Here is a 26,134-nt window from a genome sequence, read left to right as displayed (position 1 = left end):
AATACGTCCAACACTAGTTTGACGGTAACGATTTTTTTTAACATTAGTAGAAATCTCCAGCTAAAAAACTTTTGTAAGCCGTTATGATAATAATTAATTAATAATAAAAAGTTTAGTATAACGAGTTTTGCATTACAAAATATAACTGCAATATCTGTTTTCGAAAATACACCGTAAAGACAACAGCTTTGGTTTAACCAAAGAGCGGGAAAGAAACGGGAAAATAGCACTATCTTTTTTTATGGAAGAGCGGTAGCGACAGCTGTACAGTGCCGCTCCATGGTGGCTGTTCAGTCCATCATTTTATATATTAAAGGAAATTGGTATTTTGGTTCTTCTACTTCTATGTGGCGTCTATATTGACCTTTTCCGAGTTAGCGCCCCAATTTTATGGGTGGCGTAATTTTTTCGATTGCCTATACTTAACAATGAAAATTTTCGTCCCACTTTGATTCTTTTTTTCCATTTTAATCTTGCCATCTAGGTAGTAGGCCTAACTCGAAAAGCATCTATTGGTGTTTTTTTTATTACGACTTTGCTAGTTCCTAAAATGGTTCAACTTGAAACCCGGTTTAGGGGAAAAGGTGGTGTTCATTTTTCTGGCAGATTGAAGTTTAGGGTGGTTATGTAATTTTACCTTCAAAAAGTTTTGGGTTTACTAAAAAAAATTGTGAAGTAACAAATTTTTGAAAAGCCTGTTTTTGACATTGCTTTATGGGGATTTCCGGAAGTTAATGACATCGAAGCAAGTAGAAGGATACTTTTTGTGATGTCGTTTCTTTTGATGTTGAAACGCGAACGCATTTGCGTTTCGGTAATTCTGCACTAAGCACTTCAATTTTTATTGACATTATTTATTAATGGGCAAGCGTTACTTTTGTGATTATTGTAATCGAGCCTTTCAAGACAACCTAAATGCAAGAAAGAAACATTTGCACAGTTCATTGCATATCAGAAACAAGGAGGAATGGTATTCAAAATTCAAAGGTTGTTTAGCGTATAGTTTCATGGATGTTTAGTATATTTAAATTTTATATAGATCTCTAATGTAACTTATACGGTATAGCTTATCATGATGTAACCATCATAGTGGAAAGCGTGGCACCTGCATGCACCAGATTTACCAACCTGAATGCCAAACTTCTTCATTTATTACACCGATTTATAAACAACAAAGAAAAGTTGTTACTTAAACGCCAACTTATAAAAAATAAACAAAGAATTGTGGATTCGATGCAATTTGTGTTTTGACACGCACGATTTTTAGTCAAAATCTGTCGTATTCATGAACAAGAAAAATAACTTGCAAACCTGCCTAGGCCTATATTAATATACTGTAGAAGAAACTGGACGGCATGTATGGCAACTGCATTGGGTGAACAACCTGACTGCCAAAATGACACTTTCGATAAGTTGCATATTATTTAATTTGATTCGATATATTAGCTACAGAGAAGCTTGTCCTCATCAATAACTGCTATGTGAAATTTATTGTAGTAAATTGAAAATGCAAGAAATGTAGCATCCTGTCTCAGAGTTTTCGAGGCCCCGGGGCATGTTTCCAGTAGACTGTGCCTACTATACCTTAAGGTCAACTTTAGAGAAAGATGTGATCTCTGAAAACACAAGATACTCTCGTTAAATTTCTTTTTAAAACCAAAAAAAGATCAAAATACAATGTTTCCCTTTTTAGACATTGCACACTGACCGCTAAAAAGAGCCCCACAGACTCTTGCGTTTAACCTTCGTTGCACACTGCAAAATACGCCTGATAGCGATGCACACGGTGAACTCCAATTTAGGCCATCCTACAACCTCGAGATCTCGTCAAAAAGTACCATCCTTTCCTGTCTGAGGCCTATAGCTATCTTCTACCATACATTACTTTATATTTAAGTCATTTTCATGATATTGTTAAATGCCAGCATAGTTTGTGAAATGTATGTTTTGTGAATAAATTGCTCTTAGCAGATAAAGGTGTTGTATATATTTCAATTTGTAGGGAAAAAACAAATTTTGGAAGAGAATTTAGCTAAGAGACCTTGCAATCGCTTTCTGTCAACTGGCACTTGTCCTTTTGGAGACCAATGCAAATATAGACACATTAGAAATGAAGATATAGAAAGAATGAAAACTGAAGCTGGTAATCTTGTCATTATTTATACAGTTTTTAAATTTCTAAAGATTGGTTATCTGCTTTACAGCATCTAGGTTTTTCTTAAGACTCTCACTGTTTCACCAGAATTTGTTTAAGATAGGGATTTTCTGGAAATAAGATTACTTGAAATTATCAAATCTGACTATTTTAAAGTGTTACTTTATTACTTCATTGAATTCAACTTGGTTATAACTTATAAATGTTGTCACTAATTTATACTAAACAATGCACTGGGAATGTATTTTGTTTACAAAGAGACAAGAACATAGGGCACTGGTATACATACACAGGTCAAGCAACAACATGTAAGTCTGCAAAAGAACACCCGGCAATATGACGTCATACCACAAGCAGTTTTCTTAATTTTGTGTTTATTTTTATTTCTTTAGTTAAAAATTAAGTAAGCTGTTTGTGAATTTCAATGGTGGCCAAGGCTCAATTAGTTGTTCTTTTCAAAGCATATTTTCAAAACTTCAGTCTAATCAGTAATCATATTTCTTCATTATTTAATCTACTTTCATTTGTCTAATTGAAATATGAAATTTGAAGGCATTTAATAGGTGAACAGTTTTTGTATGTATAATATTGTATGTTTATAGCTAAAAAATGTTTATGCAAATGCAAGTTTCGTTTTACAAATTACTCTTTTCCTGTGAAGTTATTACTCTCGTTTTTTATGAATACAACTTGATTAAATGTTATGAATTAGTTGAACTTAAAAGTAGATCCCCATCAGGGTCATATGCATTTTGCAGGAATGTAATCTTTGTTGTAAACCTATTCTAACTGTGGCACACGCTATGTTTACAGTATGATACATTACCTTATTCGACAATCATAATTGACTTGTAATAAAATGTACACGAAAAGAATTATTTAAATTTTATTTCAGTGTCAGTACAAATGTATTTGCATAGAAACATGCATAACATATTGGGATGCATGAAATTGATCTTGTGTTATCTTTTTTTGTTTTTTTCATCTGGTGGTATTTTACAGAAAAATTTTGCCTTGCCCTATGTGTATTCTATGGCAACATATTTATAAATGATTGCTTGATTACCAGATTGTCGTGTAACTATCAGTAGGTTGAAAAACTTAAAATTTTTCTGTAAAAAACTTTTACCTGTAAAAAATGTGTGAAATAGAGCGAGACCTAATAATTCTGGAACCTTTTTATGGTGGTTCGCACAAGCAGCTCATGGATACGATTACTACGACTATAGACAAAGAAGCAAACCCTGCATTCAAATATGATCTTTTGACTATGCCAGCCAAAAAATGGCAGTGGAAGGCTCGTACTGGAGCATTGTATTTCGCTATGGCTATCAATGCTGATGTAAAGTACAGAACTCTTCTGTGTGATGGTGTGCTTAACTTGTGTGAATTGTTGGGCCTTTGCCCATCCCTTATGTCATGCAAGAAAGTGGTTTATTTTCATGAAAATCAACTTGTGTATCCAGTCCGATCCAGACAAGATGGTGATTTCCAGTATGGCTACAATCAAATTCTGACTGCCCTGGCAGCTGATGTTGTGGTTTTTAATTCCCGCTTTAATATGGAATCTTTCTTGTCTAATATTTCTTCATTTTTAAAACTCATACCAGATCACAGACCAAAATCGTTAGAAGACATTATTCGACCAAAATGCAAGAATGTTTATTTTCCACTGGCAAATGTTCCCTCATTTGTTAACTCAGTTAAACCAGAGTTCACCGCCGATGTTTTGCAACTAGTTTGGGCACACAGGTGGGAACATGACAAAGACCCCAAAACATTTTTCGATACAATATTGGAACTTAAAGAAAATGGTTTTCAATTTCAAGTCTCAGTTTTGGGAGAACAGTTCTCCAAGAATCCCCCTATTTTTGAACAAGCTAGAGTAAAGCTTGGGCCTAAATACATTAAACATTGGGGATACATAGAAGAAAAGCAGGCATTTTATGAAATACTTGCTTCAGCTGATGTAGCAGTATCCACTGCTATTCATGAATTTTTTGGTGTGTCTATGTTGGAAGCTGCCTTCTTAAAGTGCTTTCCGTTGTGTCCTAACCGATTGTCGTATCCAGAAATCTTCCCAGAGTCATGTTTATATAACACTCCACGGCAGTTATACAAAAGGCTCAAGTCATACTGTAAAAACAAAACTCTGGTACAGCAACATTTCAATGCTCTTAACTTTTCTCTCCATCGCTTCACTTGGGAAAATCTCAAGCATGATTATCTATCTTTAATTAGTTCAGATTATAGTAAATAAACCTTTTTTGTTTCAATTATCTTTATCTGTGTGCTGTATTCCTATCAATTACGTATTTGTGTCACTTGTGTATAATCTTAAAGTTTTGAAGAACGCGATATGTTTCCTAAAGCGTCAAAATTTGCTGTTTCAGTTACCATAGTGAAGAAATTATTAAACGAATACGAATTGCCATGACATTTTTTGTTATCAACAATTTCATTTGTGCGAAATAACAAGTAACTTTTAGAAAAACTTAAAATACATAGAGCTTTGATTTATTGGGTTGTTTGGGAATGTTGAGTTTATAATATTGGACTAATACTATTTTGGTAATTCAAGTTTTTTTTTCTATTTATAACAAAATTTATTATTAGCTTTGCAACTGTTATTCATTTGCAGTGACTAATGACATTTTTTTCACATTAAACATTAGCCATTTTCAGCACTAGCCATTTATTTATTGTGTATGTGTTTTATTAGAAACAACTGTTCCTGAATTGCCACCAACTCAGGACTTACTGAAAAAATGGCACAGGAAACATTTTCACTCACAGGGTGAAAATAAAGATGAAGAATTGAGTGAAGAGTCAATTTTGGACGATCCAGTTGTTTTTGCACTGCCCCCAGAGCTGCAATCAAGTATATCGTTACCAGCATCATTGCTTCCTCCCCCAACTGGTGGTTGGGAATATTCTTGTGATGATTTAGCAGAGTGGGGCTGACTGTGGGCTGCATCTTTCATGACCCAGTCATAACACATTGAGCTATGTGAATGCTCGTTTGCAATTTAGTGCCGATTTTCTGTCCTGGGTTTTTCTTACTGCAATTATTCTGTCAGAACCTGTGGTTAAACTGAGTTATGTCATACGTGAATGGCTTTAAAAAAACATTAAAAATTTGATTGTGGCAATTGATTCTCAGTTTCCAGTTAAGATTTAAGAAATATGTTGTGTACAATTTTGCTTCAAATGTGATAATGGTTTGCAATCTGGTGATGCTTCCCGCCCGATAATTTCACTTAAATGTGCTGTATTGTGCAAACACTTGGTCTTGTAAACTGCACCTTCTGAAGCTTGTTAATGCTGAACGTTGCAAGTGTTACGAGTGTACAAAATTGCGTTTTTTGGATTCGGCTGGGAACCGATTTTCTGGAAAAAAAAAACCGAAATCATGCAATCTAGTTTGTGTCGTAAAAGTGAACAAAATAGTGCCTAAACACGGAAGCTTATATAAGTGAGGAAACTTGATAGTTGAACTAACGTAACTATAGCATAACCTATAGTCAGTAGTCACTATATCCAACTTCAACGAACAAGGTAAAATAAGCTACAATCATGGCACCGTTACGATCAACCAGACAGTGACCAATTTCACCAAGTATTCTTAATAAAATAAAATCTGGAAATTTAACAACTCTATGTTTGAATAATACAACTTTTACCGTGATAATCTTTTTAGGGGTAATGTCAAAGATTTTTGAAATTATTACACGGGGTAGTGAAAATTGCTTAACTTAAAAAACTGACTGGTGATGGTTACCCTATACCAGGGTAGTCCAAACCTTGGCACGCGGGCTGCATGTGGCCCGTGGACAGATTTTGTGCGGCCGCTAATACTTTCAGAGTTATGGTACACTGTATTTTCCAGTGCAAAATGCGCAGTTGTTAAAATACACCTGCGTTTTATTTTATATAACCACAGCCTGAGATAAGTCGCATATCATTAAAGTGCAAGTCTTTATGTGATTATTATGGGGTGATAATGCCTTTTTACGGCACAGTATTGTGTGACGATAAATAGGCATGCGATGATTTTATATATTTGTTGCAAGCACGGTCATAAATAACTATAGACAGTGTCACAGAGTGCGTTATTGGTCATGCAGCAAAGCATTTGGTCGATTAGAATAGTAATCGCAGTCCTTTGCTGACATTAGAGTTTCCCCATATGCGGTCCGCAATGTTTTTCTCTAATCTTAACGTGGCCCTTCATGCTCGCTGTCTTGGACCACCTGCACTATACTATAGCATATGATGGGGCTATATTGATATTTGGCATTATCTAAAGCCAAAGGATTTATTTGTCCTGCAGAATTACTTTTGTCTATTCACCTCTTGAATCCGTTGTTTATGCTATCGCTTATTGTTTCTTCCAACCAGCACAACATTCATAAATGTCCAAATTCTTATATTTCACACGAAGCCATACTTCAATTACGTATTAAAAGAGTTTCTTTTCAAATTATTTATAGGCGTTTTCCAAACAAACAGCAAATTACAACTAACTCCCATAAACCAAAAGCACTTTGTTATGTTCGGTCGATAAAACGTACATACTTTATACAGTATGTGTCATAACCAATTACAAATCAACACGAATGCAACGCGTCATAGAAAGATTTGTTCCAACCCAATAAAAAAGGAGAAAAACCAAAGCAGTAACAAATTCAAGAAAAGAAAATAATTATGACGAAAAACGGATGGAAAAGATAGTTAGCTAGAGAAAAACTGTCCAAATATAGCAAAACTTCATATTCCCCACCTTTGGCTGAAACTCTTTTCGTACGCGTCAACTTTAGGTTACTCCAGATCATGTTCAAATGTGTCGTCAATGCAACTTCTTAACTTTGCAGACGTTTTAGAAAAAACTTAGTTTGTAAACAATGCGTTTTAAAAATTTGCATGCGGTGGTCACGTTAACTTTTTAAATTTCTATCGAGTAGGCTACCACTAGCCTTCCTGGCAACATGTCAATAAGGTTCTGTGCCATTGACAAATGTTTCCTTTAATTACTAGAAAGACTTGTCTTCCAAAAATTACCGGAAGCTTATCCAGCAGATTGAGAAGATTTAACTTTTTACATTCATGCATATAAATTTTTTCCGATATATATATATAGATTCTGTATAAATATGTTTTTATATTAATCACTACTATTTACTACATTTGCTACTAATTTCACATTACACTGCCTACTAATTTTACATTAATCGCAAAGCATTAAAATCATCCATCAATTACCCCTCCCCTTGCTTCAATGTCAATGTGCGTAGTCTAATACATAAATGTCAGATACGCTTTTGTTGTTCATTTTTCCTTGTTGCGAGGGTTGTTTGGGTTTGATATAAAACATTTGATTTGATACGGTTAGTACGCTTTTACCATCAGTCAACCTGATTGACTTATAACTATTTTGCAATTGTTTAGAAGAGTGAATTAGTTTTCAAAAAATTCAGAATTTTCCATCATACTCAAGTATTCGTTTAGCGCCGCCATGTTTCTGTCTTCTTCTGTATTTTGACGCTCTTTGCTTTTAACTGGTTCTTGCTTTTTGCAGCCACCTGTCTCATTTCTGGATTTTCCTCTTGAAGCCAAATGACCCAATCCTCTCATGGGAATTAAACTCTCGGGTAATGTAGACAAAGCACCAATGGCTGCCAGTGCTTCTTGCGCTGATTTTTCAATTTTCATCATAGCTTTCTCTGCTGACTTCAAAATTTGCTCTTTGACGACGACTTTATTCAACTTATCTTCTTTGTCTTCTACTTTCTGTTTCTGAGAATCCTCGTTCACGTTTTTCTTTTCTTGCTTTGAGCATTCTCCTTCTTTGACATTTTGTGCTGTTGCTATTTCTTTACCGTTTGTGGTGGGAGCTGAAAAGGGCTCAAAACCTACTCCAGAATAGGCACCAGCAACCCAGAATTCTGACCCTGACATAACATTGCCGTCTTCGTTGTCATCAGGGTCAGGATCTTCATCTATGAGGCATTCTTCGGTGTCATCTCCTGTATCCACAAATTATTAAGATCAAACGACTGTAACTCAGTCGGAATGCGTTACACGTTTGAGTGAATAAAAACTAACCTTTCTTTGTAGATTTAAAGTGTGGCCGAAGTTTAAAAACTACACCTACAAGCGCACCAAAAATGGAAAGATTGGCGACTATTGGGCCGACAAATGAGCCAATTGAAGCTGTAAAAGGTGCGAGTGGACAGGCTTTCAGAAAGCAAGATTCGATGGTATTATTCTGTAAAATGTAAACAACAGTAACACATCTGAAAATCTTAGCCAAAATAACGCTGTTATTTTTTGTTTATACCATTCCATTCATGTCGGCTCCGGGACACAAAACTGACGCGCTCTTTCGATACATGCACAAACGTGTGCGCAATAGATGACCGCTACCACAAGTTACGGAACACGCTCCATCGTATAAATGGATATAAATGGGACATGCTTGTGTCTCGCATGCTCGCATCTCATGTTGTATTGCCTCGGTCATAGAACCACATAGTACATTCTAACGAAAAGGAACATTCTTCGAGGTAAAACGAATACAGGCCCATATGTCAGTAACTTAGGTTCTTCATATGCAGGTCGAACTAACATATTAAAACCATCATCTTTGTCAGAAAGATTACCTTAAACTGTAAGATCAAGCAATGTTTGTAAATTAACTGTATTGTGCAGCGCAGTGCAGCTAAGATAAGTATTATATGGTTATAAATCACACCGTGCCGCTCAGTAAACTGCCATTCAGACACCGCCGTGAACGTGATTGAATTCCTCCACCACAAGATACTGGGCATGGGGTGAAAGACGACCAGGGTCCAAACATGTTAGGGCAAGGATCGGTATTGCAAGCTAGTGACGTTTCCTTTTTCAAAATAAAAGCAATTTTATGCCATCTCAGACATGGTCTCATAACATGTGCAAATTGTTATTGCATTAGTATTTACGTAGCCTACACTGCGTTTCATTACAATCATACGAAAAGATAGTGAAGTGGTAGCAATATGCTTCAACCTACTTGAAAAATCAATGTCACAAAGAGGTTACCAGTAATGTTTTCAGCTATTAAAATATGTTTTAGGAGTTAAATGCCCATTTTTTATAAAATAAATGAGTGAAATGGCAAAAATATATGAAACAAATTAACTTTATTTCTTTCTGATTTTACCATTTGTCCTTGGGCGTCAGAATCTGAACAAAGCGCTGATGGATTGCCATTATACATACATTGTCGGGTGATCAAAATTTCGCCACCGCCACAAGAAACAGAACATGATGACTGCGTTAACTGCACGTATTCCGGGCAAGCATGTGTGTTACAAGGCAATACTTCTACCTATAGCATGAACAGCAACAAACATATGTCTGTTTGACTAGCTTAACATTTTGTAGCTAACTGGCTACGTTGACTTGCTACAAACCAGTTGGCCGTCAGCATTGGCTCCTGGACATAGCGTTGAAACGGTTCCATTGTCGTGGCAAGTTCTGGTGCTTACAAAAGTGCCACCGCCACAAGTTTTGGAACAGGATCCATTTATTGGAGAAGAATATTCAAAGCACGACTGGGCCTGGCACGAATATAACTGCGTCGTATTTGCAGATCCACAGCCATCTTCCTACTCATTATAAAATTGATTCCATTTACGAAATCTTGAAACCCACTAACACTCAAATGTTGCGGATATATTAGAATTGTTACCATTATGGGTCAGTTATAATTACATTAAGTTAAAGGTCTATTCTGAAGTTTTCGTTTTTGTTTATTCACGATTAAAAGGATTTTTGCACGCGAATAAAGGATTTAAAAAAAAGAACGAGATCAAAATTCATTTCGTTTAAATTACAGCAAGTGTTGGTACAATATTTCTCCGTTTTGGAGGCGTATACATGTTATATAAATCTTTATATTCAGACAGATGCAATTGATTAGGAATGATAACATATATAGTTGTGATAGGATGTCATTTTATGTTTCACAATACACATTATGAGAATGAAGCATAGACAATGTGAATACATGATGAGAGTACTATAATGAGTGTTCTTGGTACAATATTTCTCCGTTTTGGAGGCATATACATGTCATGTAAATAATTATATTCAGACAGATGCAATTGATGAGGAATGATTACATATATATTTGTGATAGATTGTCATTTTATATTTCACAATACGTATTATGAGACTGAAGCATAAACAGTGCGAAGACAAAAGTAGGTAAAGGCGTACATTCCAGAACGCATATAAACACACAAATGGTATAGACGTTACATGTTCAGAGGGGGGTGGTAAGGTTTCTTACAATGTCTGGGTTATTTTTGCGTAGGGTGGAGATTCTGTATTTAAAACTTCTGTAAATATCGTTCGACAGTTTTTCTGAGGAGAACTGTTGGTTCTCGATTACGCATTTAAGTCTCGTTTTCCATATTTGGTGGTTCATCGTTGTAATTAGTACGGTGAGAACTTTGTCGGTGTTTAGTTCGAGTCCCATGTCGTGCCTGAGGGCGCACAGCTTCTCGACATTTTCTTTATTAATTTTTAGGTTTAATGTTTTTTCGGCGATCGTTATTGTTTTTTTCCATTGTATCTTGGTCTGGGGGCATTTGTGAAATAAGTGGTAGGCGGTATCTGGTCCGATTCTACAAAAACGGCAGCTGTTTTTTGTTGTTGGTGCGTATTGGTTTATATCTGTGTTAAAAGGTAGCAGGTTGCTTTCGAGTTTAAAGTTAAAGGTCCGTAGATAGCTTGGGAGTTCAGGGCAGTGTATTCTCTCCCATCTTTTGCGTTCTGTTTGGGTATTTCTGGATTGTGTTCTTGGTTTGCTTATTATTCTGTTGTACGTTTTTTTTAGACTTCCGCAGATGAGGTCAATTTTTTTCAGATCGTATTTTTTAATAATTTCGATTACTTTTTCATAATATGGGGATCGGATGTCGGTGTGGGGGAGATTGTTTAGGTGTACAACTTCTAAAGTTCGGGGAATTACGTGGCCAATCTGGTATTCGATATAGCTGTTGTGGGCGCTAAGGGGCTCGTTTAGAACTCTGGCAAGGCAGTATTTTCTGATGGATTTTAGGTACGTTAAGTCCGCGTATATTTCGAAGTTTGGGAGGTTTAGGCCGCCCTCGAGTTTCGGGAGTTGAAGGGTGTCTATATTTACGTGGGGGAATTTTCCTACTGCGTAATTTTTTACTTTTTCGTTTATTGATCGCATTCTGTTTACTGGGGGAGGATACGTTTGCGCCGCGTTGTTGGTGATTGCTAAAAGCTTCGATTTGATTAGAATTTCTTTAGCGTCGAGCGTGGCGTACGTTTTTTTAATTTCTTCTATTTTGTTTTCGACTTGTTTTTGGGTTTCTTGCCAGAGGTGGTTCAAATTTATTATTCCGATTGTTGTGCCGAGTAGATTTAGGGTTGTTTTGTTCCATTTTATATCTGGTAGTAGGAGTGTTGGGGGGTCGCCGTTTATTATCAGGCCTTGGGTTTTTTTGATGTTTAATTTAAGTCCCGAGGCGGGTTTAAATTTTTCGACGAGGTCTAGGGCTTTTTCAACTGAAGCGATATTTTTCAGTGTTAGAGTCACATCGTCTGCATAGCTGACATTCTTAATTTCTCTTCGACCGCTTAATTGGATTCCTTTTATGTCTTGGGTTTTGCTCAGTTTTTCAGTCAAGGGTTCGGTTGCGATTAGAAATAAAAAAAAGCTTAGTGGGTCGCCTTGTCTTACTCCTCTGTCTAGCGTTATTTCCGCTGATCGGTGACCGTTTATCATAATTTCGGCGGTGCTGTCTTCGTATAGGTTTTCGATAATGTGCCGTATTTTAGTGGATAGATTTATCGCGCACAGAGTTTTTTTTAGCCAGTCTTTTTCTATAGAATCGAAAGCTTTTTCAAAGTCTAGTGAGACAAGAAACGCCTCGAGCCCTCTTTTTGAGCTCTGTTCGAAGAGGTCTCTTAGAAGGGTGGTGCCTTCGCTTATTGTTTTTCCCACCGTTGCGAACTGGGAGTCTCCTATCAAATTTGGCATAATTTCTTTTAATCTGTTTGTTAATATTTTGGTATATATTTTGTATTCTACGTTTAGCAGCGTTATGGGCCTATAATTTTTTAGGTCTGCGTCATCTCCTTTTTTGTGGATGAGAGTTATGATACCTTTTTTTATTTCCCTGGGGATTACTTTTTGGTCAAACCAGTATTGTATGAGCTCTCGTATTTCGTTTCTTATTAGTGGCCAACATTCTTTATAGAGTTCTGCGGATAAGCCGTCAGGGCCGGGTGATTTTCCGTTTTTCATAGATTTTACTGCGTTTTCAATTTCTTCTATGGTTATTGGTTTTTCTAGATTTTTGTTATCTTCCGTATTTAATTTTCGGGTGGTTTCGTTTAAGAAAGCATACTGCGCGTTTTCGTTCGTTTCCGTTTTTTTGTACAATTGTTCGTAGAATGACTGAGCGAGTTTTGTCATTTCTTTTGGGTTTTGAGTTGGGAGGAAGTTTTCATCGTAGAGTTCGGATATAAACGTTTGTTTCTGTTTGTTTTTATATTTTTGAAAAAACGCTTTGCTGCCTAGTTTTCCTTCGAATTTTCTGTTTTTGGCCGTTTTTTCTATGGTTTCTTTTTTTCTTTGGTTTCGTAGGTTGCGTTTTGCGTCGAGGTATTCGCTGTATGTTATTTCATTGTTGCCTAAGGCTGCGATTGCATCTTCGTAGGCTTTTTTCGTTTCTGCACTTTTCTCGTTGTTTGCCGCGTTCATTTCTTTGGTAGATCGGCGTATCAGCGTTTTTAGTCTTTTTTTAATTTCGGTCCACCAGTCGCTTGGATTGTCGAAGTACAATGGCTTGAGCGTTGCCCAAAGCGGCCATTTTTCTTTTATCGCGTTTAAAAAAGGTTCAAATTTGTATATCTGCGTGTTGTTTATCCATCGGCGTTTTCCCCTTGGTGGGGGGGCTGTAACATTGATGTGGATTTTTACGATTTTATGGTCTGACAGGTGCGTGTGCTCGTATTCTATTTCCGTAGCCGTTATGTTATTTGACAGGTAGAATCTGTCTAGGCGCGATTTACTGTTGCCGTCTTGCCAAGAGAACTGTTTTTCGTTGCCCTTTAAAGTTCGAGAGTGGTCTTTTAGGTCATGGGTTTCGCATAGGACTTTCAGTTCGCTTTTCCTTGCGTTGATTCGCTTCGGGGGGTCTTTATCGAGTTGGGGGTCGTCGACGATGTTAAAATCGCCTGCGAGTAATGTCGGGACGTTGTCTGTGAAATACTGGTGGGCGCGTTCAAAAAATAGGTTGTTTTCGTTTGTCGAGTGGCCTTTTACATTTGGGGCGTAAACATTTATGAGTTTTATTACTTCGTGGTAAATTGTTAGGGTCGCAGCGATCAGTCGGCCCTCTTCGTCCAGGTCCCATTTCTTAAATTCTATGGCTGGGTGGTTAATTAAGATTGCTACTCCTTTGTTGGGCATTGATTTTCTAGAACACGAGTTAAATATTGCTTTATCTTTGCCCCATTCCGAGCGCCATTTTAATTCGTTGTGCGGAGCACATCTGGTTTCTTGCAGCAGGTGCACGTGCGCGTCTTGCCTTTTTAGGAATTCGAAGAGTTCTGTGCGTTTCGATTTGCAATTAAGCCCTTGGCAATTTAAAGTGTTTAGTTTGAGATAAGCGGCCATGAGGGTAATTAAGATAAGAGATTTGGTGGGTAACAATGTACGTTCTACTTCTGTAAAAAACACGGGTAAAGGTTTTGACATCACAAAAAACAAATAAGTTCTAAAATAATATTATAAAGTGTGGTTCGTTTGCATCTCATCTGGAACATGGCTATAGGTGCATACATCACATTGAAACTGTCTGTATCTATTTGTATATTGTAAGTTGTTATCATCACAATGACATAAGAACCATGTGTTTAAACAACTAGGGCATTCTATTTTTTCATTTGCTGTTGGCCTCATCACTTCGGCCCCACATTTGCATGTAATTTTTAACGTACCTTCATCAATTGAACTATTAAAGACGGTGCTTGTGTCGTCTGATCCTGTGCTGTCAGTTTCCGAGTCTTTGTGTTCTTTGTGTTTTCGTGGGGGAGGTTTTTCGTCGCTCGAATTGTTAGGTGTTCTTTCCCTTCGCTTGGTGCTTTTCTGCCTTTGTTGGTTTTCCCGGTTCGAGTAGGCGGCTGCTATGTCTCTTTGTCGTTGTGGCGTTGTTTCTTCGGTTATGCTAGTGGCTAGAGGAGAACCATCGAATAGGTCAAACAATTGTTTTTCGATTGCGTTACCTTTCGTTTGTTGCTTGTTTGCTGGTGTGGAGTGCTGTACTTTGTTGTATCTCGGCTGTACAGATTCGGCTGGAGTTGGGTCGGGTTCGTCTGTGGCATCGGGGTTGTTTTGTGTGAAGGTGATTCCTTCCGTCGTTGTGTGGTTTTGCTGGTCTTCCGAAGTGTGTGAGGTTTTTGCTTGGTTTTGGATTCTGTATCGGCAATCTCGCACGAGATGTCCTGGTTCCGAGCAGTAACTGCATGTTTTTTCCTGTCCTTCGTATTCTATCCAAAAGCGATAGTGTCCAAAGTGGATATACGAAGGTGGTCTTACTTTTTCCAGATTTTCTTTTTTGTACGTCAGGATTCTCCGTCCGTCTTGCTTTCTGCATATTGTGTCTTTTGCATGGATTGCTGGTTTTACGTAGCCCATTCTGCTAAATGCTTCGTCAATCGCTCTTTGAGGAAAGTCAATGGGGACCCATCCTACTGTTAGTTTTGCATATTCGTCGCCGTGTGCAATTACGTTTGATATGTTGTCTCTATGCTTGAGTTTTTCAGCCACTCTTAAGGCTCTCTCCTTTGACTGGCATGTGAGTTCAACTATCTTTCCTGGGCGTTGTACTATGCCTTCTATGTCGGATAGTTGAACTTTAGCTGAAGTTAGCAACAGATATATTTCTTTCCTTGTTGCGTGGTCCGTCAGTTTAATTGAGACTTCTCTATCTTTATTGTAATCTGCTGGAATTTTAAATTTCCATTCCTCTCTTCTTTTTACTCTGTCTGCATATGTCAGAGCCATATCTTTCTTTCCCGTTAGGGAGGGGGGGAGGGGTATAGTCCTAAAAAGGACTTTTTGTTTTTTACCCTCTTGTTGAATCTGCTGCGTGAGACTGTCTGGTAGTAGTAATCGCTTAATTAGTTGCCTGAGTGGTTTGTAGAGAGTTTGATAAAGAGCTTATCTAGCACTTGCCTTGCAACTAAAGTGACGTCATAGTTTTCGTTCTAAAGCGCCAACGTGCGGTAAACATGTCAATTCTGAAGTTAATTAAATTCAATGAAAATGACTAAATTAGTTTAAGTATTCTCATCTGCCATTAACTATATTTATGTTTAAAAAACTGTGTATGCCTTATGGACCAAATTTACCGTTGCATTGCTTTTAGAATTTTCTACAAAACAGTCCCTAACTCGAGTTTGCAGCCCTCTGTTGCAAATTGCTGAACACGGACTTGTTGTTGTCCATGGTCCAAAGGCAGGGCAAGGTTCAGTGTTACAACTCTCGTTTTGGAATATTTCAACAGAAGACGCAAGGGAACCTGTAGCAGAAACTATACATTATTGTTAATTAACTTTTAAAACAAACTGAATTAATGTCCAAAGAACGTTAAAGTTTACCTAAGCACGCAATGCTGGAATTACCATCTTGGCCCGTACAAAATCGAACAAAATTGGACAAGCCCCCATCACAATACTGTGAACAACCAACTTCCGTCCATTGTGACCAAGTATCAGTGCATGTTCGATGGTTGATGCATTGATATATCAGTTCATACCTGCAATGCAATTCATGTTGCAAATTATGATTGCAGACAGAGAGATTACAGACATCATTCAAATTATATGGACTCTTGTGAATTCCCAATTTTCTTACCTGCAGGAAAGTTCATGTTGACATTGAAAAGAGACAACTGCCGTACCACCGTCACATATACCACTGCATGCCGAGGATTTACGATTTATAAAAGCAGACGCACCGTTGCACTCGCTTATGGTACAATTGGTGTAGACTTCCTTGAAGTAGTTACTCGTGCATATAATGTCATTATCTAATGCGATGAACCAAATTTAGTCGAATTAGGAAATCAATTGAAACCTCACTCGAAACTAATTTGCAAAAATTTGAAACTAACGTAGACCTGGAATACATTCTCTGGACCTTTCCCTTGTGGCGCTTGTACCCGAAGGTGCCCAAGTACTCCAAGGCAAAAATACTTCCTGCGTTTTGATTTGGACAAATCTTCCGAAGATGAACACAATTAAAATATTCTGTAGTCCCAGCAGCATCGAATCTGAACCATTAAGCTCCTAAAAGTTGATTTTTTCAAATAAGTTTCCCATAAATACTCTGGGGTAGTTTAGTTTTGAGCAGGTTCTCTATAGTATACCATCTGACAAACCTAAATGTATTTTAATGTCAAGCATTAAGAAGCAACATTGTTTATAAGTAAAGACGCAAACAGCATTATAGAAAAGGGAATAGCTTATAAAATTAAAACCGATCAACGTTTCAGGAAATGGCATCACGTTCATATCCCAGCCAGTTCGGAAATTGAGCATTAGGTGACTGTTTGCAAAGAATTCTTTCAATAATGACAAGGCAAAAAGCTTTTTGGTAACTAAATATAAAGTAGATAAAAATTGTATTATTTTCTACGTTTTCCATTCTTATCATTTTTGCTTAAGTTTAGGTGCAATTCAAAGCATTATATGCTTTCAACCAAGGTGGTTGGGGCTCACCTATTAAAAAATGACTTTCGATCTCACTTTTGTTTCAATTGCTGATAATGCCGCATTGCCAACAGCAAACTCCGTATGATTGAGCAATTGACTTGAGACATTATTTCGCTCTCTATTTACTTGGAAACTGTAACTATTATTGTCAGATCAAACTTTTTTCCATGCGTATCTCATGGAATTTTACTGCTGATCAGAGCAAACGATTCGTTTGAAATCTTTGTACTGTAAAAGCATCATAATGAAGTCCAACTATTCTCTCTGCTGCTAGTGACTATATTGAATTGAGGAACTTCTTTAAACAGATCTGGATTACTTATTTCTAATTGGACATGGGCTAAATGTACAACATAGTCGTGTTAATGTATGCAAAACATTAATGTATGTATTATATATTGCATAAAACGATTTTGTATTTGTCATTTATATTAACAGAAAAAAAATCAAACGTCACTCGCAGAAAAGTACTAACATTTATGTATTAGTCCCTTTGTTTTAATAAGTACAACAATTAAACTCGCACTAAGCAAAAACAGGCAACAAACAAAAAAAACGCATTAGCAAATTCAAAGAAGACCATTATACCTCACTGATAACCTTAAGATAAACAGCGTTTATTACACCAACTTTTATTGAGCAAACATATTTTCTGTCTTCATGCTAAGCGGCCAAAGTAGCAACGAATGCTAAAGATATACGCGCTGGCATTGCGTTGTTCAAAACAGACGATTACTATATCATCAGTATATTGACGCCACAGATTGATCACTTCGTTCAAAGGTAAAATGCAGTAACGTCTCATGAACGCAAGAAGGCTTTTCGCGCTTACTTTACTCAACTACGGCACGTTAAAAATTTTGAGTGGGCAGTCTACTGTTCATGCACAATGGTACTGGTCTGCACGCCGAATACGAAATGTTTAGTTATTCTCATACATTATATTATGATCCGTTTATCATCGTACAAAGTAAGCAATGTATCTGATTGAAAGCGTCAAAACATGGGTACATATAGAGCTGGTTAACTTAAACCATATGGCACAACTAAATCTTATGCAAGCTCAACAAAGGTCCTTCGCGGCACAGCTTGCCAATTAAAAAAATGGCAAAGGCAAAGCACGAAGTAAAATGTCGGATAAAAGAATGCACACAGCTTTTTACGGGGCAGACAACTTAACAGCTCTGCATATACAACAAGTTTTTGATTTTTCAAAATTATTACCCACAACATAACACAGTGCTAAATAACCAAGCCGCAATATATCCTAAACACGTTTAGTACAAGCTACTCACAAAAAGGTTCCACAAATAGAAGAGCGTTTCTTACTCAAGTCCACGTTGCAACGCTAAACAAGCACTGAGCACGTTGTCTACATTAACATATTGAAAGACCGAGGATGCTGCAACAATTTGTAGAAATAACCCAAGAATTTTAAGCCAGTGGATAATAAAAATCAAACGCGAACTTAACTTAAGTGATTACAAGACGCACAAACAGAAAATCTAATGGTGATGTGGTTACTGTTTGTGTAAAGTCAACAACAACAACAATAAGTTTAAAATATTAAATATTGCTTTCTCTCGCATCTGGCAACAATAATACACTCGAACTCGTTGAGTGATCGCTTTCGTCATTGTCGCTTATTGATCTTCTTTCTCCATTCTGAGGCAACATCGTTCGCAAATCTGTCGACCGAACCCGAACTTTCGCCAAATACTGTTCGGCAGGACCCGGACTGCTACGTCCGGGCAGTATGGATATATAATCCGGTGAAACAGAATATGATTGAATTTCCTCAAAACGGCTGTCTTGTACCGGCAACTTTTGTAACAGATCGGCAGTGTCACCGTCAGCAGAAAAACCAGGATGCTCTGCGGGCCGCAAGTACGTCTGATTGGACGAAAAAGCTGTTGCATTATTCGTACATAGCACGTCTTCGGATTCACTACTAGAGGAAACAATATTCAACTCAACAGATTCATTGCTGTCTGTAGATGGCGGTGTTGAGCTCATTGAGGAAGTTTGTAGACCTGCAAGTATTAATAATAAACTGAGTACTGCGTACAAATTTTACATCTCGTTTTTAAAAGTAAATTCACCAGAGTTATCGGAAAAGTTTTACACACAACTTGTCTACGCGACTCAAAACGACCACAAAGCAGTCAAGTCAAAACAGGTTAAGAACAGCGGAACACTTCCATTTCAGATAAGTCAAAGAAAAAAGCATCTCTCCAGCAGCAATTACTTATCGAAGCTGGTAATGGAAAAATAGCAGAAACATCCAACCATTCGTTTTCAGATGCCAAAACGCAAGTTTCGTCATCAGTCAACCTCACACAACAGCTAAAATTAGTCAAGCGAACCTAACACAGCACTGCAAGTCAAAATCTAACAAACCAGATACCTTCGCGAATGCACTCCAAATTCCGATTTTTGCGGTGAAGAAATCGAAAACGAAAAGTGGAAGGAGTTAAAACAGGCAAGTTAACCTACACGTCTCAGACTGGCAATGCTAAACCAAAACCGGAGGTAGTGCCAAGGTCACTTAAACGCATGGATACCAGAACGAGGGAAAAATGTCTTTACCAATCAAGACGCAGATTTAATTGTCAATGAAACGGCAATTTTAACTTCTGCAAACACGGATAGTGAACAACAGCTAAGCTACTGCAATTTTAAGTCATCTGCTTGGAAAAATTAATACAAACAAAAAAGTAGAAAGAACAGAATAGAGAAAGGAACAGAATTACATGACAGACTCTTTAACGATGACATAGTCAACATCACGACGGTCAAAGGACGACTTAGGATTCCTTTTTGTAATACCTAAGAAGCACCCCATTATATAATAAGTTAATAACACTTTATTGCAAGTGGTGATAACTGGGGAATTCCCCAGTCTGATACTAACCTGCCAAGGCATCGTCGACTTTTTTCTTATCGATTTCAAGGAAGAGCGAGGCGAGCAGAAACGAAAAACCTCCAAGGACTGCGGCGAATAAAGTGACGTACATAGCTCTCTGCAGTCCGAGGTACTTGGAGTAATATGTGTCGGGCATAGCATCGGTCAATGCATCAGACATCTTCAAAAAAAGTTAAAGACTTGAACAACAAATTACTAACTAATCTTTTTACAAAGCTATACTAACTAGCTAACAAGCAATTTAAAAACCCGAACAACTAGTAAAAAAATTGTTCAATGACGTTTATAGTGAGTATAGAGTAATACAGTAGTTTATAACTGAATAAATTCATGAACTAGGAAATGCAAGAAATTTTTGTGAAATCGACGTCAACATACCACTCCAAGCAGGTATGGGCTTCCAGCGTCTCCAAGCAAATGCATGAGTAAGATCTGCATCGCATTAGCCGTAGACCTCCTGCTAGGCATGGTGACATACTGAAGTAAATGATACGTTTAGTGTTGTTACAAAACTCTTCAGAAATCAACGCAAAACAAACGTAGATTTGTTCCCAGCAGATTTTTACCTACCAAGGTCATATCTCCAACCAAAGTCCAGGTCAGACAGAGAGAAAGATCGGCAAAGAAAATCATTGTCTAAAAATGAGTGTTCATAAGAAAAAACTTAAGCACTGGTGGTTAAAATACTGTTTGCTTTAAAATACCGCAATAATGCATTGAGGCGAAGTAAACCTACCCATGCGGCCGGCAAGTTAACAACTACCAACTGAAAACCAGCCAACATGAATGGAGCAGCGACTATCAAACCTTTAGAAAAATAAAAAACAGGGAATGTACTGGGGTTAATCACAGGCCTATCGCATAAAAAGTTGAACAGCAACACTGTAAATCTCAACATTAAGAGTGCACCAACCAATTGCACAGACGAGGGCGTCAGCGTTTTTTCTTCCCTTATCTTTCCACTTCTTGGCGCTTTCTGCACCGATCCACACACCAAGAAAACCAGCCAGACACGTGATCAGCCCGAATATGAATGAAACGCTGAATTAATGTAATAAGATCATAAAATGTAGTTTCAACGTCTAACACAATAAAATGTCGAGTAAATAAAAGATTTTACACGTTGGCATTCGACTTGAGTGTGATAAAAAAAACTGATTTAAATACTGCAATAACTATATTGCAACCCTGCCAAAGTTAAACCATATAAAAGAGATTAAATGTTAACACAGTACCAATATTCCACTTACTCTCCATATTCACAAGGTTCTACAGTGCATGGAGCCAAAGTACCAGCGACGATTTGGGAGTAAGCGACGTACACTGGACCCCAGATTGTCAACGATCCAACGACAAAAGCCATAAAAGTGAACGCGATGGTGATGAACACAAAACTTTTACTGCAAAAATAGAGTTAGAAGTAAAGAAATAAAATGGCTGTGAGCATTTAAAAAATGGGTGCGTAGTACTGGTTAATTATTGTAGATAAGGGGAATCAGCAAAAAGCAAACCAACAAAACCGATGATGCAGTGTTACAACAGCTATCTTGGCGTTTTACCGACTTACTTTTTTAAAATATACTTGAGGTCGTCCAGGTAAGAGGCGCGATTCCCTTGCAGATTTTTGATAGTAGCGATGTCGGTGGCCGTTTCCGAGGCCCCCCTCTTGACGTTTGGAATAATTATCATCATTAGTATCATAGTGATCACACCAAGTCCTGGGGTTACCTGCGAGCAGAAAACGAACGCATGGTGAAATAAACCGGATGTTCGTTTCGTGTTTTCATTTCATTTTTTTCTGTTTTTGTCGAAAGAGACACTGAATAAAGGATTAATTCGTTATACCGTCATAGAATAATTGTAAAAAAACTGCAATCGTTGATAATTTAGGCATCGAAAGATCCTCTCTTACCCTGAGTGCCCAGTGCCATGATCCAGATGCTTTTGCTGCTCCAGACCCAACAATGTATCCAAGGCCACTGTGATATGTTAAGACTAATTAATACCAACACCACAATGCTGTTAAACAGAAATAATTGTTAAGATTAAACGACTTCATTTTCAATAACCGTGTTATTTGAAGCAACGCGGAAGGCTTTGAATGGGTAAATGCATCTGAAAATTGACTAATGACTAATGACTTGCATCGACAACTGCAGTATTGAAAAAGCAGTGTAGTAGGCACAAAACATTGCGCGCCTTCCATGCGAAAGGGAAAAGAAATTTGACCCCTTGTCGAGGCAATGACGGTAGGAAACGTCGTGGATCTGGCAGTACTTAAATGTGAATTTTACTGCTATTAACTACTTCTACAGGTTGTACTTGCGTTCTGACTCACTTTCTTGTAGGTTTTTCTAGTTTTTTGTGACCTTAAGCTGATGTAGATAGTCAGTCCGGGCGCGAACAGCTGACGGTCTGAGCTATGCCCACACGCCGGCCATTCACGATGCCATTGTGTGCAAGACCAATCTGTCTAACTCGATGGCCCGTTAGGTGGCGCCAGCACGCCTTGGCGTAGACATGATTGGGCTTTGCACACAAAGACAGACTGAAATAGTTTATTTTCTTTCACAGCCTGGAAACGGCAGTTTCTGAAGCATTAGCGGCTCAAAGAAAAGTGGTCAAAGCAAAGAATAAATGAGGGCGAACTGTCAAAACGAAAGCGCGTTATAATGACATTTTCCTATTGCTTGAAACAACATTCGGTGCCAGGCCTAGTAGAAAGCCATCGATACGAAACCTTGATACGCCCAAATTAGAAGAGATAACCCGGGTAAGAAAATACTTGTACTTTGAACCAAAAAGTAATCAAAAGAGTAATAAAAGGGTCACCACCGGATGTACAATGGTAATTTGTCCTGCCAACAGTTTTTGACAGCGTCATTAAACAAGGCGCCGGGTTGCTCGAATTGGCAGGAGGCCGGAAATTGTTACGTCATAAGAACCTGGAGTGTGACCTAAAAGCTGAGCACTGGTAGAAACTACAGGTTTTGGTGCGGAATTTCCACATTGTCTGCGTTACAAAAATCTTTCTAGTCTCGTGCAACAGTCTCATACCTGTAGCTTCAACACCATAATAATTAACCAAGTTGTGTAAAAATTAAAGTTTAAGTCCAACATAAAAATTGTAATCCGTCTCTAGAACGATAAACAAGGTCAACCGTAACCAGGACTGTACGATTAGATTAGAGTTAGACTCAATAAAATGCGATTATGTTTCCCGCCTCTGAAGGCGGTAACTGCAGACTAACTACACCATTAGACAAGTTTCAGGTTTCACAAAGAAATTTTCGGCAGAGTCACACTACTTCCTTTCAATAAAAAGTGCATTACATGCAGAACGCCAGTTGAATGATAACTACGAGTGGTAAAAATTCAGCAGAGGAAACAGCCGACTGCTGTGCCGGCGTTATGCGACGAATGCGTCGTAAGTATCAAGTCTATACCAACGATTACATACCACTGACTTCTGGGGTTTGTATGCAAACGACTTTGACATCAAAACATTAAGTTAATCTGAAAAGTCTAAGCGCTGACAGTTATTTGATGACTTGAAACTGCCGGGTAAAAAACAACGTAAAAAGCACTGAGGCAATAAAATACATAACGCAAAACATTTAGCATAGCTTTCCAGGTGTGATCACCAAGTAATTCCTGTAACACACTTAAAACTAAATTTTTGTAAATATTTCAACAAAAATGCTGCCGCACTGCTTTTTCTTATGAAAAACCAGCCTTAAAATTGCGTTTTACACCACAACAAATACTTCCTACTGCGCGTATTACGCAATTAAAGACGTGATTCTTTAGTAGCAAACAATTTATCAAGTGTCAAACATTAATGTCGTCATAATTATGAAAATGTCTTCCTATAAGGAAAATACACGCTTGGCACGACTTCTTTAAATCGCTATTCTAAAAATTGTTGTCACGAGTTAAGAGTAATATACGCCTTGTTAATGCAACGATAATTAATTTGTATTTCGCCGTTAAAATCGTGAAACGGAGCGGAAACAATGACTATGTATTTTAGGCTGAATAAGTCGTACTAAGTTTCCCAAACACTGTCAACGCTACTTCATGTATTAACACCTAAAAGCACACATACGAACCATTAAAACACATGCATTTAAAATCCTTAACGTTTAGCATGAAATTTAATCATAATGTTATAGTTATAATACATTAATTAATTTGCGTCAATACGTAACACAAACCTATGCTGAAAGTGCATTGCTAGAACTTCAGGTTACTTGAAATAACTTCACAGTTTACTTTGAAAGCGGATAATAAATGGCTATCTCATACGGGTCAGGAATAATAGAAGCGTGGAATAATCTGCAAGCCAGAGGCTATTCACACGATTCGAGAAACATTGAAAAACGTCTGCACTACTTATCGGCACTAACGGTTAATTACACCATGTAAATTGCTACAAAGCAGTGCAGGTGTACTGCTCTAGTTTGGTTATACTCGGTATACTCAAAACTATGAGATAATGTTAGAACATCCGAGGCCGGTGTCAAAACTGTACCATGATTGCACTTCAATGCCTGAATGCCGAATTATCATTCAATCAATCAAGTTAAATATCACAACCACATAATATACCGACAGAGCAACGTTAAGTAGTTAACAATTCTGTCTTACAAAGATAAAACGACTGTAGGAGAACACATGCATTCAAAAGAAACGCCTTCATATCCCTTTGAAGCAAACTCTGGCTATGACTTAACTCTGCCCTCCTGGACAAGGCGACTAGCTGGGGACACACCCTACGCGCCGATGCAGAACGTTTCAACACCACGTGCTTCGCCTTCCTCGCATAGCAGCGGTCCACTATGTAACTAGTCAGCGATAATAATGAGACCTGAAACTTTGAAGCGCAATGAGAGAATTACCAAAGAAGGATACAGAAGACGAAAAAAATGGCGAATAATAAAACGACTTTTGCTTGCACACCGCCGATATTCCGAACTGACCCTTTCTGTACCGGGATTTACAACACCACTTCGTTTTAACGATTTCTTGATTTAATGTGCTCTTGCTAATCTTACCAGAGTATCCGCATAACACTCCGTGCAAAATAATAAACAGTCTTGTTTTAAAAGGGAAAATTTTGCCCCCGCGAATGCTCTGCGTGTGACATGATTCAATCATTATTTGATATTACGCAATTAAGTTATATTGACCAGAAAAAGAAAACAAATGATATTTAATTTAAATAAAGTCTCTTGATAACGGCCCAAAGCTTTCGAATTTACATTTATATTGAGATTAGTGATAAATCATGCATGGTAATTACACATTTTGGCATAAACTATTCAATCCTGTCCAAGTCCGTGAGAACAATCAACTTACATCAAGTAACACAATTGCACGTCTTGCTTCTGGATACAGAAGTCATCGATCTGGCAGGAACGGTGGCAGCTTACGGTTCTTATACAAAATGTTTACAATGCTGAATGCATTAGTCACTGAAGCTTTGACGCACATTTTAAGCCAGTAGGGACTGGATTCTTGTTAACTGACAAACGTAGGCGGTATTAATAATCAATTTGTAAGATCAGCATCACTAGGAGAAATCTGCATGATTGGAAATTTACGCACTCGACTAGAGGCTAAAAATTCCCGGTTGTAAAAATCTTGGCGACTGTTAACGTAGACAAGTACCACTATGGTGACAGTAACCAATTAACGGTGAAATCATCAATGCTTACATACGCAGATCAAGAATACATACCGGCACCGTTTTCATATTTGTTACCAACAGGCTGCAGCCTAACCGTAACCCTAACCGAAGACAATGTAAAGTATCTCGGTAAAAACGCAGCGTTCATAGCGAGTATGCACGAAAACTTGTTTAATAATTAGCGTATTCTTGCCAATTGGCTGTAGCAGCATGTCACCGCCAAATATTTGCCGTTCCTTCGTCCTATGTTAAGTAAGGTACATTTTGTTTGCCAATGGCACTAGTACCGTGGTTTCGTCGCAGTTCACGCATGCCAAGAGCCTAATGCAAACAAATAGCCGCATTTTCCGACCTCATTTATTAGCATAGCACAAACCCTTATCATTCTTACATCCTCAAAACTTACCAGAAAGATTCGATTGGTCTGTAAATCAAAACGCTCTTGGTTATCGGCGACAGCAAGGTCGTTATTTCATTGGCAACTTTAAAATCGGTCTATTTCTCCTGATTATTATACAACTCAGACCTGTTATCTAAAATATTTTCGCTACTGAAT

The 26,134-nt window shown here is 37.7% G+C and overlaps 4 protein-coding genes across 5 annotated transcripts in view; 2 read left to right on the top strand and 2 right to left on the bottom strand.

Annotated features, from left to right (window-relative positions):
- Window positions 1–464: 464 nt before the first annotated feature.
- LOC143462752 (zinc finger matrin-type protein 5-like) lies at window positions 465–5,573 on the top strand. The gene is made up of 3 exons (XM_076961011.1): window positions 465–987; window positions 2,003–2,143; window positions 4,878–5,573. The coding sequence occupies exons 1-3, from the start codon at window positions 861–863 to the stop codon at window positions 5,117–5,119; spliced, it is 510 nt and encodes a 169-aa protein (XP_076817126.1). The 5' UTR covers window positions 465–860; the 3' UTR covers window positions 5,120–5,573.
- On the top strand, window positions 2,150–4,867 carry LOC143462751 (tRNA-queuosine alpha-mannosyltransferase-like). Its single transcript, XM_076961010.1, has one exon. It carries the CDS (start codon window positions 3,294–3,296, stop codon window positions 4,413–4,415), a length of 1,122 nt encoding a protein of 373 aa, XP_076817125.1. The 5' UTR covers window positions 2,150–3,293; the 3' UTR covers window positions 4,416–4,867.
- A 1,000-nt stretch (window positions 5,574–6,573) lies between the features above and the next one.
- LOC143463450 (A disintegrin and metalloproteinase with thrombospondin motifs 9-like) lies at window positions 6,574–16,673 on the bottom strand. The gene is made up of 10 exons (XM_076961923.1): window positions 16,366–16,673; window positions 16,101–16,275; window positions 15,845–16,002; window positions 15,596–15,765; window positions 9,610–9,804; window positions 9,357–9,524; window positions 8,910–9,053; window positions 8,496–8,696; window positions 8,261–8,423; window positions 6,574–8,181 (listed from the first exon to the last, which is right to left on the bottom strand). The coding sequence occupies exons 1-10, from the start codon at window positions 16,511–16,513 to the stop codon at window positions 7,613–7,615; spliced, it is 2,091 nt and encodes a 696-aa protein (XP_076818038.1). The 5' UTR covers window positions 16,514–16,673; the 3' UTR covers window positions 6,574–7,612.
- A 751-nt stretch (window positions 16,674–17,424) lies between these two features.
- LOC143462521 (protein spinster homolog 1-like) overlaps window positions 17,425–26,134 on the bottom strand; it is a 29,539-nt gene continuing 20,829 nt past the window's right edge. For both annotated transcript variants that reach the window (XM_076960722.1, XM_076960721.1), the window contains exons 5-13: window positions 21,799–21,865; window positions 21,454–21,614; window positions 21,137–21,286; window positions 20,800–20,927; window positions 20,623–20,693; window positions 20,457–20,522; window positions 20,265–20,363; window positions 19,875–20,046; window positions 17,425–18,993 (exon numbers count right to left, since the gene is read on the bottom strand). In XM_076960722.1, coding sequence (XP_076816837.1) covers window positions 18,527–18,993; window positions 19,875–20,046; window positions 20,265–20,363; window positions 20,457–20,522; window positions 20,623–20,693; window positions 20,800–20,927; window positions 21,137–21,286; window positions 21,454–21,614; window positions 21,799–21,865 — 1,381 coding nt within the window. In that variant the 3' untranslated portion in view covers window positions 17,425–18,526. The remainder of the gene's footprint in view (window positions 18,994–19,874; window positions 20,047–20,264; window positions 20,364–20,456; window positions 20,523–20,622; window positions 20,694–20,799; window positions 20,928–21,136; window positions 21,287–21,453; window positions 21,615–21,798; window positions 21,866–26,134) is intronic.

Source organism: Clavelina lepadiformis, chromosome 6, assembly GCF_947623445.1.
Source record: "Clavelina lepadiformis chromosome 6, kaClaLepa1.1, whole genome shotgun sequence".
Taxonomy (NCBI): domain Eukaryota; kingdom Metazoa; phylum Chordata; class Ascidiacea; order Aplousobranchia; family Clavelinidae; genus Clavelina; species Clavelina lepadiformis.
The sequence above is the reverse complement of the archived record's forward strand: the minus strand, read 5'-3'. Positions and strand labels throughout refer to the sequence as shown.